The 20,009-nt window shown below is 38.0% G+C and overlaps 1 protein-coding gene across 3 annotated transcripts in view; it reads left to right on the plus strand.

The window, feature by feature from the left end:
* LOC112127184 (multiple PDZ domain protein) overlaps nucleotides 1-20,009 on the plus strand; it is a 246,017-nt gene that overhangs the window by 42,620 nt on the left and 183,388 nt on the right. The window contains exon 1 of one of the 3 annotated variants that reach the window (XM_024227641.1): nucleotides 3,140-3,317. The exons of the other annotated variants lie outside the window; for them this stretch is intronic. Coding sequence (XP_024083409.1) covers nucleotides 3,314-3,317 — 4 coding nt within the window. The 5' untranslated portion in view covers nucleotides 3,140-3,313. Of the gene's footprint in view, nucleotides 1-3,139; nucleotides 3,318-20,009 lie in introns of those variants that run through there. 3 annotated transcript variants of the gene reach the window in all.

A 20,009-nucleotide genomic window follows, 5' to 3' on the forward strand; every position in this document is an offset into this window, starting at 1 on the left:
AAAAGTTTTTATAAACATTGTTTAATTATGATGGTTAGGAGTAACTTTATTTAAAACAATTAAGTTTAACAAACAATTTATTAGATGGTTGTGCTCATAAAATTTAACTAACAATTTATTACAAGGTTTTGCTCAAAATAATGCATTAAGAACAAAAGATGCGTTGCGATTGCGATATTGATTTGTGATACACGCTGTGTGACTGTACGTGGCTTGCGTTTGACGTCGGATAGATGTGCACACCCTACCAAAACGTGGCAAGGCGTCGGGAAGCATTCCTGGCTTAACTGAGCGCACTGCCCAACAATGGTTCAAAAAGATGTCCCTTTAATCGGCTTTTCCCATGCTCTGCTTTGTAATTCTCTGGGACAGCATTATACAGGTATGTTAGGAGGATAGCTTTTTTTGTTAGTGAAGAGGAATTGCAGAGGTTATAATGTCGTATCCAGGGACTTCCTTTTGCGGAAAGTTTTGATAATATACCGGACATCTGGAGGACGGGAAAGATGTTGGAGAAGTTTTTTGTGTTTTTTTTTTAGTTTTAAGAGTTAAAATTCGTATGACGTTGATATGGCAGTAATTAAGAAGACTTTTAATGACTTTTAGGCATGACAATTGAGCCAAGGACTTATTCTTATTTGCTCCTTCGTCTCGTATATTCCACCTCCTCTCGGGTCGCACCATTACCGATCCTTCAATGTACTTTAATGTACATTCCCTTGACCATCCATATATCTCAGTTAACCATCCCCACAGTATAGAGTACCTGTAAATACTTTTCTTAACAAAATCATGTTCAAATATGAATAAGAGTTGAGAGTTCAAAAATTGTAGGTTGAATTTTATTTTATTTTATTTTATCCACTGCCGTCTCCATATAAAGGATATAGTTTGGAGTAGAATTAGGCAGTGAGAAGATCTTCCTAATAAAAAAACGTTGCACTCTTTCTATCACTTCATAATCCTGGAACCGCCCCACCGGGCATGCATAACACAAAATAGAACGGCATACTGCATTAAATACCTTGTACTTAGAGTAAACCGGGATTAGATTCTGGGCCAAAGAGTAACACCTATTCAAAGCAACCTTCGCCACTGAAGCTTTGGATTTTAGATGAGGGGTAAAAGAGAGTCTGGAAGTTAGGACAACTCCAAGATATTTATATTGGTTAACCACATCAACCCTCTCACCCTGGAAAAACCAACGCTCGGCCTTGGCAGGCCTGCCTCCTCTGCTAAACACCATTATCTTTGATTTAGCCAGGTTGACAGTGAGATTCCATCGATCACAGTATGATTCCAGGAGAGTAATATTTTTCTGCAACCCAGTAATACTATCTGTTATCAAGACTACATCGTCAGCATACATTAAAATCTTAATAATTGTACCACCAACACGGACTCCAAAATCCAAGCCCGACGGGAGATTATCCAAGAATAAGGAATAGAGTAAAGGGCTTAGGACACATCCTTGTCTCACACCACAAGATACCTAAAAAAATCGGTTATTTAAGTTGGGTTCACCAAATTTTGTATGTTTATGTCTTTTATTGCGCTGAATTCTGTAAAAACGATTGGATTACAAAAACTATCGAAAATGGTAGTGCAAAATCCAAAAATAGAAAACATGTTTTCAATAATCATCATGGGTATAATTTTCTATGTGTTTTTTATATGCTAAATCCAATTTTGAGCGGTGAATAGTTATGATTTATTTTTAAAGTCAAAATAAGGGCTTAACCGCTTTTGACGCATGTGACGCAACGCGATTGATTCTTATGACGCGACGCGATTGACGTTTTTGACGTCTATGACGCGACGCGATTGATGTCTGTGTTTTCCGCCATTGCCTCAGGGGCGAAACCCAGTTTTTCTGCAAAAATTGTAACCGTCGATTTTTATGTTTTATGGGGGTGCTTAGTCGATTGCAATTGTTCCCAGGGCCACTGGATGAACACCTAACGAAGAAAAAACTATTTATACTATGGAAAATTATGAACATCCTGTACCGATTTTTTCAAAAAAATCTCATTAATTATCAGTTGGAAATTGGGCTTCATCGATAGAAATGATAAATGGTGGAGTGAGTGTGGTGTTCAATCCTTTTGAAAAAGATAGTTCCTACTCACAGTAAGTTGTTTTGCAACGATCCGGATTTCGAGCCTTTTAGCTCATCATCAGGTTGAAGGACTTCTACAACCAAGTCTCTCGACATGAATTGCCAAAGTGAACCCGCTGATACCTCNGTCCTTCAACCTGATGATGAGCTAAAAGGCTCGAAATCCGGATCGTTGGAAAACAACTTACTGTGAGTAGTAACTATCTTTTTTAAAAAAAGATTGGGCTTCATCTTTCATTGATTTCCGCGCACATCGGTTGTCCAACATCCCCAATGAAATATAATTCAAGATACAAAGATGGGTAAAAAAATGATCTATAAACCGGTGTCAAGATAATATTTTATATAAAGCAGATAATGGAAAGGATTAGAGAATATTCATATTAGGTTTGATGAGTAAATTCAAAGATTAAAGAATATTTAGACTATCAGGATAATTAGGATGATAAGATCGGAGAAGAGGGTAGGGGCGGATGATTGTGGTCTTAACGTGAACTTTAACATATCTACACTGAGGAGAAACCTTCCTCATTGCGGCTGAAAGTGAAGCTTGATTTGTAGTTTTTTGACTACCGCTTTCGACGACTTTCTTACATTACAGTGGTGTAACGTGCTTAATTTTTTTAAGGTTTTGAACTCTGTATTGCGTTGTTAGGGATCGTAGAAAAGCAAAACAGATATTTTTAATTTTTTTCTCACCTCGCGTTGACGTAACGCTCCTGACAAATTTCCTCAAGTTTACTCTCAATTACCATTCTCTTGAATTTGGACCACTATTTAGGGGGGGGGGGTATTAGTCGGGTTTCATCTCAAATCCTTGGTGTACCCAGATTGTGTGGCTAATATACTGCGAGAATGATTAATCAGATTTTCGAAATCGGCACTTTCAGACAATGAAATTTTTTCTTGCCCCACTGTGCGCCGTTGCTTTGCGTTTATTTTAGGCTGGAAGTCGGTCTGGTGGCCGCGAGCCGCTCTGCTCGAGTGTTTGCCGTGGCTGGCGCGCTCTGCACGGCGGCTCTTATCAGGAGAAGACAAAAACACCTACACATCGACACAGAGTCAGTCAGCACCGCCGCCACCGGGCGAGTCGTACGGCACCGCTTCGTCGTCAGGATGTGTGCTCGTGGCGGGTTCGACCGTCTCGCGTCGGACGCCAATTGAATCTCCTCGACACGCACCGACATCGTAAATATGAGTAATGACAATTTTTCCACATTTTCCTTTTTTTTCGATTAGAACGTTGACGGACAGAACAGCAGTAGAAATACAGCCTGAATCTCTTCAGTTTCTCTTCTCGTTTCGCTCTTTTCCAAAAGTTTTGGTCATATTTTCGTTATATTCAATTTTGCACTTCAATAAGACGGGCGACAGAGGCGAAGTGTGCATTGGGAAAAAAGCGAGATTAAACGTCCTTATCAGCGAGACAATGTCAAAAAGCACTCCATAATTTAAAAGGTCGATTTTGTTTCCGTCCCCGTCGACGAATAATAACGCTAAAGGACTAATAAATCCAAAGGCATTAACAAATTGTAGGAAACTTGATACATTTTTTAAAGTTTAACAATTGAGTTTTTGTCTAAAAAAGTTTAAAAAATTAATTGGTAAAGAAAATGAAACAAAAAAGTCTGACAATTTTTTTAAAATTTTGTTTTAGATTTTGAATTAATATTTCAATACCGTGTATTTCCTTCTCTTGTCTTAATTACATCTCGAAAACGACTCGGCATACTTTCTATCAGTTTGGAAATGTTCCTTTGCTGGAGGTTAGCCAATTCTTCACGAAGAGTCCTTCAAGAAGAGATAGATGTACGTGCTCTTCTTCGTCTTTTGAGGTTATCCCACAAATGGTCGATGGGTGTTCAAGTCAAGAGAACGGGCTGGCCACGCTAAGACCCTGATGTTATGCTGCTGATGAAGGTACGTTTGTACTCTGCGAGCGGAGTGATATTCTGGACGGGCACATCACACTCTTTGTCCTTCAAGTCTCTCCTCTCTCTCTCTTTCTCTCCCTCTAAATTCGATCGTTCACAAATCACTCAATCCATCTCTCTCTCTCTCTCTCTCTCTCTCTCTCTCTCTCTGTATCTCTTTCTCTTTCCTTCTCTCCTGCTCTATCACTCTTTCTCTATCTATCAATCTATCTAACTTTCTCTCACTCTTATATTCCCTCTATCTCTGTCTATATATCTATCTAACTATCTATTTTTCCATCAATCCATCTCTCTCTCTCTCTCTCTCTCTCTCACACACACACACGCACACACACACACACACACACACACACACACACACACACAGGTGTGTATATATATACACNTCCCTCTCTCTCTTTCTCTCTCTCCCCCTCTCTCTTTCTCTCTCTCCCCCTCTCTCTTTCTCTCTCTCCCCCTCTCACCCTCTCCCTCTCACTCTAAATTCGATCGTTCACAAATCACTCAATCCATCTCACTACTTTTCTCACTCTCTCTCTCTCTCTCTTAACATTTAATCAATCTATATATCAAAACATTAATCAATTTCTCCTTATGAATAAACTCGACCAATTTATATATCAATCTCTTAATTTTACTTTATGCTTTCTTTCTCTCTCATCACTCTCTCACTCTCTTTTTTCCTACCTCTCTCGCTTTCTCTCGTCTCACACTCACTCACTTTCTACTTTTTTTCACATACGATGACCGATGGAATGATATTGGAATTTAAACTATTTACAGTACGCGCAGTATTTTAAATTATACTCACGATTTGTCGATGAACCAAAATTGTCCTAGTTGCTTGAGCACTCGTAAGTTTTAATCATAATTCTACAATAAATTGTGATCGAATTGACTTTCTTCAATCTTTTCGTTCAAGAGATTGTGGCAATATATCGGAAGAATACAGTCAGCAAAATCGTTGGGCGATTCCCCAAGTCAATATCGTGTCTATTCATTCTGAAAGGGAGTGTTTAATCCAGAAAGTTAATTACTATTAAATTGTTTTGTGGGAAAGGACAAATTAAAAATGATCCTTCCAAATTTTAAGGTATTGTCAAACCGTTTCCGATCATTAACCATTTCAGAGATCTTAATGGCTATTTCACAGTGAGCCAAACTCGCCAACGTAGCGCCACCTTTCTGCTGAGCCATACACAAAACTGTGGTTTAAAATTGTGTTATTCATTTTTTTTTATAGTTCGTATACCTCATGGTGTATTAATAAAATTTAAATAAAAGAATCTTAATGGTTACTAATTTTTTTTAAATTATTTACGCGAGCGAAAGGAACGCCGTGATGGATCGAGTCGCGTATTATCTCGTTCGTAAGCAAATTAATATTACTGAGTGCCACTAACTAGAATTACTTTCGCCTGCCAAATGGCGTGCCATCACTTATCCCGAATTGAGGAGGTGGAATGATGTGGTATCTTTTCCAGTGATAAATACCCCACGCAGAAAGTGTTATCATTTAGCGCTGTTTTGCGGGATTTCCTGTCGACGTATTGGATATCGAGGAAGCGTTCAGCACGAACGGTCCGCAACGTTGCATACGTTTGCGTTGTTCGTTCAATTGGTTTCTTTCTAAGTCGTCGATCGTTCATTTCTGCTTGTTAAATTTTAACAATTTACCTACGATTTTAAGTAAAATACTAACTCTTATTTAATTAAAATATACACTCACAGGCAAAAAATTCCACCCAACTGATTTTTTTTTTCATTTTCTCGATGAAAGAACATTCTGCCGTTAATTTGTCTCATTGTTTTTACCAATAAATATTTGTTTATGCTATGTTTTAAATTGGCAATATCAATTAGAGGTAAACACACTTAAGCCTTAATCCAAAACAAGGATAAAAGATTTTTCCATGTTTAATTTTTACGGAATTTAAAATGTTTATTCAGTTTCATTTGAATTCTGAAGCAATAAACTGTTTAGTTTTCATCTTTGCTTTTTTAATTTCAAGTTTTAAACTAAAAAATGCCACTTAGTGTTGAGGAATTGCGCGTGGTGTGGCACTTACTGATGATGGACGTTCCATCAGGTATGCGGCTAGGCCATCGGAGATCCTTAAGAAATTCTGCGAGACGCCGTTAGATGTTTTCCAGAAACTGGGTCCTACCATGGAAGGCCAGATTTTGAACGCCCTAGGGTAACAGAACCACAAGATGACCGTGTATGAAATAAGAAACTCCAGTCAACTAATCAAAACGTACCGAATTCTAACTGATCATGTTGCAATGCCAGAATGCAGTACTAAGCTCTATCCTATATCTTCTAGTCGCTAGCGAACTAAAAGAAAACGAGGAAACTGCCACGTCTATGTTTGCTGATATACCAGTTATGGTGGTTGAAGAAAGCAATGATTAATCGTTTTCCAGAAACTGGGCCCAGGCACCGTTCTAGACGCCCTAGGGTAACAGAACCGCAGGATGACCGTTTTTTTGACTTTGAGAATTTTGCAAAACCGGCATCTTACTGTTGTTCAAGCGATTCATACGCTCCAGGAAGATCGAGGTGTCCAAATTTTTGAAGGCACTGCACGAAGAAGATTAAATCAGTTTTTCGCCCCTTAAGAGGACCAGAATTGACCAGAACACGCAGAGTTGCACGGCTCCCATTTGCTCGAGAACACAGCCATTGGTTTTTAGACGATTGGTCCGCTGTACTTTTTATAGATGAGTATAGATTTGCACTAAGATGTTCAGATGGGCGTGAAAAAGTGTGGAGAAGCGAAATGAAAGGTACGAAGCCTGTAATTTTTCCCAGAGCCAACTTTTTAAACAGTAAATTCACTAATTTCGTGGTCCTCTTGACCAATTAATATATTATAATTAATTAAGGTTTTTAGTTGAGATAAAAAATGAAATGAAAAGTGGCAAAAAGAAGGGAAAATTCAAAAGGTGCGGTTGAGATGGGAAGTTGGTGTGGAAGAAAGAAATTCAGCTTTCCATTGAATTTGGGTGATATCCGGGGAAGTTATGAATTATTAAGTTGATTAAAATAAAATTGCCCCCAGCTAATCTGGTCTAAAATTGCCCAGTTTGGATTCAAGGGTTTTAAATTATGCTTAAAATTCATTCGAGTATTTTTCTGTTAATTATACTGAAATGGTCATTTGGTTTTTGAACTTTACTACGTAGTATTTTCTTGTTCTAATTTAAAAAAAAAAGATTGATATATGATAACTTTGAAATACGTGCGCAAGAAAAGCCATATTGAAGAAATATGTTATAAAATGTTTGTTGTATATTATAAACGTTGTTGTATCCGACAGTTTTGAATTAAACCTCTTTTAGAGATACTAGTACGTACTTTAAACGAATTGCTCAACCTTAATAACTACTAATTGGAAAAAAATGGAAAAATGGTAAAAAGGAGGGAAAATTCAAAAGGTGCGGTTGAGATGGGATGTGTCCGAGTGGATCGAAGCCACGATAGCTAAGGTGGTAGAGCAGCGGCGTATCAAGCCGAAGATCGTGGGTTCGAATCCCGCTCGTGCCATTGACTTTTTTATCTCAACTAAAAACCTTAATTAATTATAATTTTTAAACAGTGATGGTGTGGGCGGGAATTCCAATGGAAAGTCGCACAGAGTTGGTTGTCGTTTGTGGAGGGTCTTTGACTGCCACTCGTTATGAGGATGAAATTTTGGGACATCATGCGTTGCCTATCCTCGATGAAAACAGCGACAATCCTATTCTAATGCACGATAATGCCCGTCCACATGTCCCATGCATAGTACAAACATACCTTCAACAGCATAACATCAGGTTCTTAGCCTGGCCAGCCCATTCTTCAGACTTGAATCCCATCAAACATTTATGGAATAACCTCAAAATCACATCCTTCATTGCATGATACACTACACGTTCTTGAAAGGACTCTCCGTGAAGAATGATCTAACCTCCAGCAAAAAGACATTTCAACATTGGTAGAATGTTGGCCGAGGCGTCTTCGAGATATAATTATCGCAAGTGGATGAAATACGTGATATTGAAATGTTAATTACAATTCTAAAACAAAATTAAAACAAATTTTAACTGTCCGTCTTTTTTGTTTAATTTTCATTTTCCTTAGCAATTTACATTTTTTAAACTTTTTTTAGACAAAGACTCAATTATTAAACGTTAAAAACGTGAAAGTATGATTAATATCTAAAAATATGCACAAATCAAGTTATATTAAAGTGGGTGGAATTTTTGCCTGCCAGTGTATTTCAGGACTGACGAAGCGTTCAGCACGAACGGTCTGCAATGTTGCATATGTTTATGTTTTTCTTTCAATTGGTTTCTTTCTGAGCCGTCGACGTTTATTTATGATTGTTAAATTTTATTTAGCAATTTTTAAAATTTAACAATTTGCCTAAATTTTATGCAAAATACGAATTATTTTTACTCGTATTTAATTACAATATATTTCAGTATTGACGTTAGCTTTGTATTTTAACTAGTATAAACAAAAGAAAGACTGCTTGGTGGCTGATACCGTTTTGACAATAAAGATAAGAAAGGCCTTGATAAATGTCAGAAAAGCACACTTCCGGCACACTACACTGGGGAAAAAACGAAGCGGAATGTGGCATGTTCTGACATGAAAAACCGCCAACCACAATTTTCATCTTACAGACACTCTGCCAGTTTTTCCACTCCCACATATTTACATAGTCATTTATCAAAGACCTCTGGAATACGTAAGACTGAGTTTAGCAATTCTAAACAGCTACGAATAATTTTCTAAAGATCGAAAGCACTAATTTCGTGTAAGCAAAGTAACTATCCTTATAAATAATAATGACTTTAATATTTATGCAAAGTCATGTATCGATTGTAATATAAACAACAGCGGGTTTATTATTTTGCACCATATTTTTCATAATCATCGAAGTAAATTTCTAGTAAAAAATCAGTTGTTTAAATTACAATTATTGAAAATTGTCTGTCTTTCGGTTTTTGACTAATACTTTCAATTTTAAATGGACATTATGGCATCCGCGAGGCTTTACATCGAGTCTGGCAGCTGGGTTTGCTCTGTAAACTCAAGAACATCCTACCCTTTACACATTTCCATATCCTCAAGTCCTACCAGACCGGAAGGAAATTTAGAATGTGGGTCGGGTTCTCTCCTTCTCCTTTGTAAGGTTCCTGCACAAGGCGTCACTCAATGTGGAGTCCTCAGTCCATTACTGTTGTCATTATGTACTCATTATCTACCGTCATCACATGTCTCCATGAACTACTACATTCCCTACAAAATGATTTAATAAAAGTCCGTAGCTCAATTCTTGGTAAACGCCTTGAAAAACTTTTTTGTAAACGAATACTCTCCGTCCTCAAATTTTTTAATATAACCCCGACGATTTGGGTTTAGGCGTCAACTATTCTACTGCTGAACAAGTGAAACATGCTTTCGATCGAGACTGGCATTTGGGTTTGCTCTGGAAACTTCCCTCTACACATTGACTCATCCTCTATTATTTCTTGGCCATCGACATCCTGCCACTAGCATACTGACTTACACTGATTCCATTCTATCCTCCAACTCCGACCATGTCGTAGCTGACCGAGTCTTACAGGTAAACCTACATCCTTTAAAAAACTCCGCACAACAAAAAAAGTCACCATTCTCTCCTCCTTCCTATCGCAAACGTCATCTACTACCTTGGACCATACCTAGAGAAGCAGTTGACCTGGAATTCCCTTACACTGTTCAATAGGACAGAACTGAACCGACCACACCGATTACCTAAAACACTACTAGGCAAATCTAAAACCTCCCCCAAGAACTGAATACCGCAACCATTAAGCATACTTACCCAATGCAGCGCTATGCGACGCTACCAGATGCGACGTCAGGCGCACGCCACGTTCAGTCACACAGCGTGTATCACAATCGCAACGCCTCTTTTGTTCTTAATGCATTATTTTGAGCAAAACCATGTAATAAGTTGTTAGTTAAATTTTATGAGCACAACCATGTAATAAATTGTTAGATAAATTTAATTGTTTTAAATAAAATTATTCCGGTGTTTTGATAAATTTTCTGCCTAAACATCATAATTAAATAATTCTTATATATAAGTGGGAAGTTTATGGGCCGACAAACAGCTGAGGTCTTCGCCGGCCCTCTGTGTGTTATTCTTCTTTTTCTTTTCTTTCGCGCATATTTTGTTTTAAACTGCAGCCATTTGAGCGTCTCAATCTGGTTATTGACTCTCTGATTTCAGATGTATACTACTTTGATACCCTAGAATGCTAGTCTCTCGTTTGTACCTCAGGCTGTCAAATACAGAATAGAAACAAAACATACAATACATATATATCTGGTCACATTCACTCCCCCAGAGTACTCGAATTCCTCGGGGCGGGGTTATAAGCAACACCTTCCTTTCACGCTAATAAATTACTTTTACTCTCCAGACGTCATACACTCACCCCAGAGTACTCGATATTCCTCGGGGCGGGGTTATAAGCAACACCTTCCTTTCACGCTAATAAATTACTTTTACTCTCCAGACGTCACACACTCACCCCAGAGTATTCGATGTTCCTCGAGGCGGGGTTAAATCACCCCCTCCTTTCATCCTAATAAATTACATTCATTCCAATAAATTAACATATAAAGTCAAACACATAAAACTATATACATTTAAAAAACCCTATAGCCCTGAGGTACCGGAACAGCGATCTGTGCCCGCTGCCGTGCCTCAAGACTACGCACAGGTCCGATGATATGCCAAAATATTGTCTATATACATCAAGCCTTCTACAATTGAAGAGGTGCTCGACCGTTACTCTATCCTTACATAACGGGCACCTACGCGGCCGCTTTCCGGCCAGAAGGTGCCCGTGCGTTATTCTTATATGACCTATGCGTAGTCTTGTCAGTACGGCCCCCTTTTCGTACCGTGGACCTCTTTATTAACCTGCCACAGTTTGGCAGGGCTATTTCTATTTCTTCGAGCCCAGCGGTTTTCCCATTCTCTTTTTACAGAGTTTGAAATTAGTAGTTTTAGGTCCGCTGGGCGTATGGGTTGGGAAGCGTCGTGGGGCCCTCCAGCTGCCTTGAATTCTTATAAAAACTCATGAATTTTTGATCTCGTTTAATTTGATTTACATTGAAATAAGAATGTTGTAATTAATATAATGACAAAATTACATATACTTAGTTTTAAATAAAGTACAAAAAATATGAGTGTCCGTTCTGACGCTACACGACAAAAATGGTGTAATTTTATTAGCAAAACCATGAAATATATTGTTAATTAAATTTTATGAGCAAAACCGTTTAATAAATTGTTAGTTAAATTCATTATATCAAAAAATGGTATTCCGGTGTTTTGATTAATTTTCTACCAAACCATTAAAATTATTTTTTTAAATAAAAACTAATTAATTTTTAATCACAGTTAATTTGGTTTATATTAAAATAAATATGTTGTAATTAATATAACGACAATAATACATGTAGTTTGAATAAAAATATGAGTGTCCGGTTCTTTTGCCTTCGACTGTACTCGATGCTACCCGACGAAACTCTGGTCCGTGGGAATCGCATAGCGTAGAGTAGGGTAGTGTTGCGTGGCATCGGGCAAATGTGCACGGGGGTAATATAATCTTATGGAAAAATGGACTTTGGATTTGCGTCGGGTAGCGTCGCATAGCGTTGCATCGGGTAAGTGTGTTCCCGGCTTCATACGCCATGGAAATATATGGTTCAACCGAACCTTCCAATCTACACCGAATTCAGATCCTACAAGCATGGAATCATCCATTATCAACGTCCAGTTTGTTTGGCGATAATCACTGAAAACAAATGTGTATTGTAAAGCGGTTCTGCCTAGCATCGGGCAGATGTGCACGGGAGTAATACAGTCTTACGGAAAAATGGACTTTGGATTTGCGTCGGGTAGCGTCGCATAGCGTTGCATCGGGTAAGTGTGTTCCCGGCTTCATACGCCATGGAAATATGTGGTTCAACCGAACCTTCCAATCCACACCGAATTCAGATCCTACAAGCATGGAATCATCCATTATCAACGTCCAGTTTGTTTGGCGATAATCACTGAAAACAAATGTTTATTGTAAAGCGATTCTGATCCCTCGTCCTCGACACCCAACGGTTGTACGTTAAGCCCTCCTATGACAGGAATGCCCTTTTTTTAATCGTTTATTTCTCAGACTAGAACAAAAATTAAATTTTTTCAGTCCGTTTTATCTCCGTTTTGCAATTTCCCTTTAATCCAGACTCACCGTATATCTGTTGCCGGGGCTATGAACCTAGAATAATAAAGTAGCATAACTTCGGCTGAAATGAGGCCGCGACTGTCGGGTCTCGGTTATAAATGGGTATCTGGATCGGCGAAGTGCAATGTTTGCACTATATTAAACAGAATCCTTGTATCAAACTTTATTTCCGTTTCCCAAGGGTCGGCCGGTTTGGGTATTGGGGTCGCAGCTCTGCCTCTTTCATGTTTAATTCCGCAAAATCACAAGAGCACGTGCCCTTGGTTTTCATGCATTTTATTTTCACAGTTTGCCCACTATGAGCATTGGGATGGGGGAGTGTTGCCCTTTTAATATTAACTCGCCGGCTTTTTAAATTAAAAAAAACCAACAACTATGTTTTTATCTATTTTATCCCCACGTTTATTTATGTATTTTAATTATTAATTGAGGATTTTTTTTATAATAAATTGAAATACAAATACGGATATGAGATTGGGTTAAAATCGATAATCCTTGGTCCGCCTTTTCTCGCTATTGGCTTCCGACCAAGCCCGTCTTCAATGATATTTCCTGGCCTGCGATAACGTTAGGTTCAAACGCTATTGAATTAATTCAATCAGTTAATTTAAGTTCTCCTTTTGTCTGAAATCAGAGCACCGAAAATGAGGATCTGAGAAGTTTGAACCATTTCTGGCACTAGGAATGGGCGAAATGAGCTAAACGAATTAGTTTAAGGGGTTATTAACAGTTGAACGTTTCTCTTGTTTTTTTCAAAACCGCAGGTAGAAAAAACCCACATATGTTATTTTAGTCAGTTTGTGTTTATTACTGTGCTCTACTAACCTTCATTGAATTCGATTATTTACGACTTGTTTAATATGACATTTACAAGAATTGGAAGTGTTGAGAACTTTATTTCCTTCATTTATCAAGTTTATGATCTTTTTAGAACTGCTATCAGTTTTATTTTGGAATAAATGTCGTAATCTATAAAGACTGCGTTATCAGTCAAAACAGTCGTGTTAAAACATTTAAAAAAATAAATTTTCAATATATATTATTGTGGTTTACATTGAAAATATGAACGAAATCCTGGTTTTTCAACCTAAACAACCCTTAATTGTTGAGGTGGAGAATGGAAGAGAGTGATTCATAACTTATGGATAATGCGAGAGAGAGAGAGAGANACTCTTGCTGCTGCAATTTGATTCCCTAAGTCTTTTCCGTACGTTAGGTTAAATCTCCATTGAGCCGTTGCTTCGCATTCGAAGATGATATGAGTGGCTGTTTCCTTCTCCTCATTACATAATCTGCAAATGGGATCATCGCTGTATATACCCATGTTGTGTAGATGTTTTCTTAGATACCAGTGACCGGTTAGTAGTCCTACCACTCCTCTGTGTTTGGCGCTCTCCAATTGTAGCAGTGTTTTTGCCAGTCTCGGTGAGGGTTGTTCCATCATACGTTTACTATGTCACCGCTAGAGGTTATCCATTTTTCCTTGTGTTTTGCTTGGATCCATTCTGCGATGGAGGATTCTATATTTGTTTTTGTTATCCCAAGGATAGGTTCGAGGCCTATGTATGGTCTTACAGATCCTCCTCTGGCCAGTCTGTCTGCTTTCTCGTTACCCAAAATTCCTCTGTGCCCTGGCACCCAAGATATCAGGTTTTGTGTTCCCCAGGTTTTGGAGATTTTGGATGCATTCACTGACTAGTTTGGATGTGATTCTTTTACATGCTAATGCTTTAATAGCTGCTTGGCTGTCTGATGATTTTTTTGTCAGTGTAACCTCTTTTAAGATTTTCCAGGGCACAAGCATTGATGGCATGTATTTCCGCTTGAAAGACCGAAGTGTACTTCCCTAATGAGTTTGATAGCTCATGTTTTGGGCTTGTACAGAAAAGGTCTGATCCGGTTACTTCGTTTGTTTTGGAGCCATCTGTGTACCAAATCATTGTATCTGATGCTCTCCTGTGTTCTTCCTCTCCTTTATAGTCCGTTGAGACTTTATAGGAAGTTGTGAAGATTGTTTCCGGGATCATGTAATCAGTCCCCATTTCTAATAATGGGTGTCTGATTTTGTTGATTATGGTTGTATGCCCGAATTGTTTAGTTCTTTACAATTTAATTGTTTCTGGAGCCTAAATGAGCTTTTCCTAGCCTCTCCTTGTATAAATATTTCCAGTGGAGGTTGGTTTAGCAAAGTTTCTAATGCGTTTGTAGGGGTTGTTCTCATCGCCCCTGTGATACATAGGTTTGCTAGTCTTTGTTTGCTGCCTAATGTTTGGGTAGCTACTTTTTGTTGAGCTTTGTTCCACCAGATTAGTGATCCATAGGTTATTCTGGGTCTTATTACTGCCGTGTATAGCCAATAGGCCATTTTCGGTTTTAGTCCCCAAGATTTTCCTAAGGTCCTTCTTGTGGTCATTAGCGATATTTTACCTTTGGCTATAGTATGTTGCAAGTGAGGATTCCAGGTTAATTCCTTATCAAAGTTTATTCCTAGATATTTGACCTCATTTTTTAATAGCAGCATTTCGTTATAGAAGCGTAATCCTTGTATTTCTATATTTCTTTTCTTGGTGAAAGCAATTAAGGTGGTTTTTGAGGGGTTTACTTTAAGTCCCCGTTTTAAGCACCATTGTTCCACCAGTTTTAGTGCTCTTTGGGTGAGCTCTTTTAATGTTGAATCGAATTTTCCCCTGACTAGTATGACAATGTCATCTGCATAGCTTTGGGTGTAAATTCCTATGTAAGTTCCAGACTATGTATTAGACAGATAGACAATAATTAGTGAGAGAGCTGGAGTGATTGATCGAATTTAAGGAGGAGAGAGAGAGAGAGAGAGAGAGAGAGAGAGAGAGAGAGAGAGAGAGAGAGAGAGAGAAAGAGAGAGAGAGAGAGTGAGAGAGAGGGAGTGACAGACTATGTGTCAGACAGATCGACAATAATTAGTGAGAGAGATTGAGTGATTGATCGAATTTAAGGGGAGAGGGAGTGAGAAAGCGAGAGAGAGGGAGTGAGTGAGTGGGTGAGACGTAGGTCCACCGTTTTATAAAAAAAAGTGCCTTTTCAGTCATAACGACTCACACGCTTTTGCTTTTTTATCCTTAATTCTCTTAACACAACTGTATTTGTGCCTTCATTGCTCGATTATTTTCGTATAACTGTAATTTGAGTGCATTTTGAAGGTTGTGTGGTTGAGGTCCTTTTTTCGAACAATCTAATATTTCTGCTAGATACAAAGAAAGGTAAAATCAATATACACTGTTTATACTACTTAAAACACAAAGCCGATGGTAAATACTGAAATACACAACAATCGACAAAATAAATTCACCACCCTTAAATTTTAATTTATTTATGTTTGTTTACTCATATTTTGCATACCAAAAATAGCTTTCGTTGTAAAAACAAGACATTTAAAAAGAAAATATTTTCTAATTCTAAAAAAAATATTGCGCAAAGAACAAATAAAAAATTTAAAAAATATTTTGTCCCCTCGTTATACCGAGTATTTTCACCTTTCAATCACGTCGGTTAAAAGACTTTGCAATGCTTGGGAAAGATTTCGGGTAAAATCCTGAAAAATTCTTTCCCATTCATTACGAACAGCCGTTTCCACATCTTCTAGGTTGATAGGACCTTGGATTCGCCGTCGTACTCGTCGCTTCAGTTGGTCCCAAATTTGTTCGATTGGGTTCAAATCTGGACTTCGAAGTGTCCACACGGGGACCGCGGTAGCCGAGTGGTTAGCATGAGTGACTCTCAAGCCGCGGTCGTGGGTTCGATTCCCACCGCCGCCTCTGGCCCTTTTTTCCCGATAACCCCCAATTCGAACACACAAGAATTCGTACCATGGCTAATATGCAAGATCATAAGGCCAAAAAAAAAAAGTGTCCACACCAAGCACCCGATTCCAACCTCATCCATGTAGTCATCCACAATACGTGCTCAATGGGACCTGGTATCTCACCGATGGGGGGGGGCAATGGTACTACATGTTCTTCGATTATGTCTTGTAAATACCTATGTGAATTTGGAGATCTTCCTCGCAAGACAACCAATCCGGTGCAGGCGTCCAATTTTGTCTTGGAGTCCTCTATGGGGCCTGGCATTATCATGCAATAGCAAGAATCTCTCACCAATATGGCACAGCTTATTTACTGTTTATTTTAACTACGATAGCTCTTTAATTACCTGTAACTAATCTGGAAAGATAATTTAATTTTAAACTAAATAAATTGAGTGGTGTCTTAAATTTGTGCATCAGTGTACTTGGCTATATTTGGAGACCAATTAAATAGATAATTATACAACCTATAATAATAATGGTTCTTAAAAACAATGTAACGATGTTGAACAATTTCGTGTTTTTCCCGTTGGAAAGGCCACAGTTGTTCTTAGCGTTAATCGAGTTAGGCCTTTTCATGTAAAAATATTCCACTCGATTCTGCAAATCTATTCAGTCTATCCCGTTTAATTAATCAATCCACATGGGTGAAAACGGAATGAACACCCGCTATCTAAACTATTCAGAAAATTGCTTCCTCTCGATATAACTCTCGATTCCAATTATCCGAATTCCGATCGCCGAGGGTTGAGGCCGCTGTTTTTCCCTCCTTTCTCCTACATATTTTCTTCGTCTGTTACTTTTTGGCGAGGGAGGAAAAATATTGGCCCATTTCTTCGATAAATGGATTTCGAGTCAGTCGGTCATACCCAGTGATCTTAATGGTATCAGGGCCTCAATCAATCATTGTGCTCGAAAATACGTTTCAATCCTGGCCTCCGGTTCAATATAATTGCGGAATCTGTCTTACTTTTTTGAAGTGTGTTAACAGATGAAAGGGCTAATTGAAACATCCCTAATCTGACGTTAAATTTTAATATAAAGTGGTACTGTCACAATAAATTAATGGCCGAAAGTCAGCTGTGAAGCGTTCGTATCCTTCCCTCTGAAAGTTTTTAAATGGAACATCTGCTCAAAAGTTCATAAAATAAAATTCAAACCACAATTTACATTTGAAATGCAATTCAACTCTTATTCATATTTGAACATGATTTGGTTAAGAAAAGTATTTACTGGTCGATACTGTGGGGATGGGGTTAACTAAGGTTTACGGAGGATGGTCATGGGAATGTACATCGACGGAGATCCGAGAGGAGGTGGTAATATACGAAACGAAGGAGCAAATAAGTCCTTGGCTCAATCGTCATACCTAAAAGTCATTAAAAGTCTACTTGATTACTGCCATATCAATATCATACGAATTTTAACTCTTAAAAATCAAAAAAATTAGAAAAATAAATGCTCCAACATCTTTCCCGTCCGCCAGATGTCCGGTATATTACCGAAACCTTCCGCGAGAGATAGCCCCTAGATACGACCTTATAACCTCCGAAATCCCTCACTTTTCCCTAAATAAAAGCTATGCTCCTAACATACAAAGAAAAGAGCAAAAAGGAGGCCGGTAAATTATACCCATGATGATTATTGAAAACATGTTTTCTATTTTTGGATTTTGGACCACCATTTTCGACAGTTTTTGTAATCCAATCGTTTTTACAGAATACAGCGCAATAAAAGACATAAACATACAAAATTTGGCGAACCTGACTTAAATAGCGTGGGCGTTATTGAATTTTTTCCGCTTTTTTGGAGTTTTCGTCCCACTATGCGGCGTGCAAATAGTAACGCCGCGATTTTCAGCAGACGTCCGGATAAATATTTTTGTTTTTCCGCGTCGAAAAGTTTTTCTCGCTATCATCAGTTTTATAAAATATTCTGTGACATTCTTTTCTGTTGTTAGTTTATTTTGTTTCAAAACGAGACGCCTGTTGGACCGTTGAGAACCACCACGTTAAAATATATTGGGTTCTCAATAAAATAATTACTTTTTTTCACAGAACAATATATTTTTTAAATTAGTTTGTAGCTACCGCACATCCGCTCGAAAGTTGCACTTAATAAAATAAAATTCAACCTACAATTTTTGAACTCTCAACTCTTATTCATATTTGAACATGATTTTGTTAAGAAAAGTATTTGCAGGTACTCTATACTGTGGGGATGGTTAACTGAGATGTATGGATGGTCAAGGGAATGTACATTAAAGTACAGTGAAGGATCGGTAATGGTGCGATCCGAGAGGAGGTGGAATATACGAGACGAAGGAGCAAATAAGAATAAGTCCTTGGCTCAATCGTCATGCCTAAAAGTCATTAAAAGTCTACTTGATTACTGCCATATCAACGTCGTACGAATTTTAACTCTTAAAACTCAAAAAAAAAAAAATAGAAAAATAACTTCTCCAACATCTTTCCCGTCCTCCAGATGTCCGGTATATTACCGAAACTTTCCGCGAAAGATAGCCACTAGATACGACCTTATAACCTCCGAAATCCCTCGCTCTTCCCTAAAAAAAGCTATCCTCCTAACATACAAAGAAAAGAGCAAAAAGGAGGCCGGTAAATTGGCCAAGGAAAGTTCGATGAGGCCACCTATCGGCCCTGATCCCTTTTGTGACATACCAAATTGCCAAAAAAAGATTAATCGGAGAAAGAGTTAAGAATAGAAACTCGGTTCAATAGGATTCTATTCCAAGACAGAGCATGGTAAAAAGTTGATTAAAGGGACATCTTTTTGAACCATTGTTGGGCATTGCGCTCAGTTATTGTTTCATCAAAGAACGCAGTGCAGATTTTAAGAGCTGCCTTTGCCGCCATAGTAGCAAGCTAAAATTCATAGAATAGGTATGTACGAATTATGGGTTTTGATGGCACGAGAAGAAAATGTTTTATGATTTACAGTGAACTATTCAAGACACGTTTTCATTATGAACTGCTCCTCTTGGTTTAACGTGATGTAAACACCTAATCCTCCTATGGATACAAAAATTTTGATTAACGGTATTAAAACAATAGGAAATGATAAACAGCACGAACCTTTCTGGTTGCCTGCTATTATACACTAACACGGGATCTGGGCATAGGAAGAACAGGTCATTTTAACCCACGGAAGCTTCATGAAAATAGATGTCATGATTTTATAGGAGTGTATGAACGTAGCCTAGAATAACTACAATAATAGTAGGATTGCACCATTAATATTTCCAGAGGAATGGTTAAATTTTAGGACATTTTGTAGTGTACGAATACTATAAGGTTTATTGCCACTTGAATAAAAATTGTCCCAATGCCTCACATGAAGTTACATATACTTTATTCTGTTTTTTCTTCTTCAACTAGAAAACATGAGTTATTCCTGGATTACAAACAAATTAAACTTGACAAAAAGACGCGTTGTTGTTATTCCTCACAAACATCCAAACAAGCCGGCAACTTATAAATATGCGACCACCGAATTGAAGTTCGTCATCGTGGCGGCGCATTAATTCCGCCGAGGCTCGACAAAATTTACATAGTGCAATAAAAATCGTTTATAATCCTAGAAGGAGTGTTTTGGAGAATATAGTTGCAAATTCGGTGTAAAAACTGAAATCCTGCAGTTCATGGTGAATCTGAGAATTGAGGTTGCTTTGTAATACATTATCATTAAATATTTACACCAACAGACACCGACGAACCCCAAGAAGCTCAATCCACCCTATACCATAGCTAATTATATGAATTATATCATTACATTGGTTCTTTAACCAGTTACACATATTTTTTAT

This window comes from Cimex lectularius, unplaced genomic scaffold (assembly GCF_000648675.2).
Source record: "Cimex lectularius strain Harlan isolate CLEC.00 unplaced genomic scaffold, Clec_2.1 scaffold160, whole genome shotgun sequence".
NCBI classification, from domain to species: Eukaryota; Metazoa; Arthropoda; class Insecta; order Hemiptera; family Cimicidae; genus Cimex; species Cimex lectularius.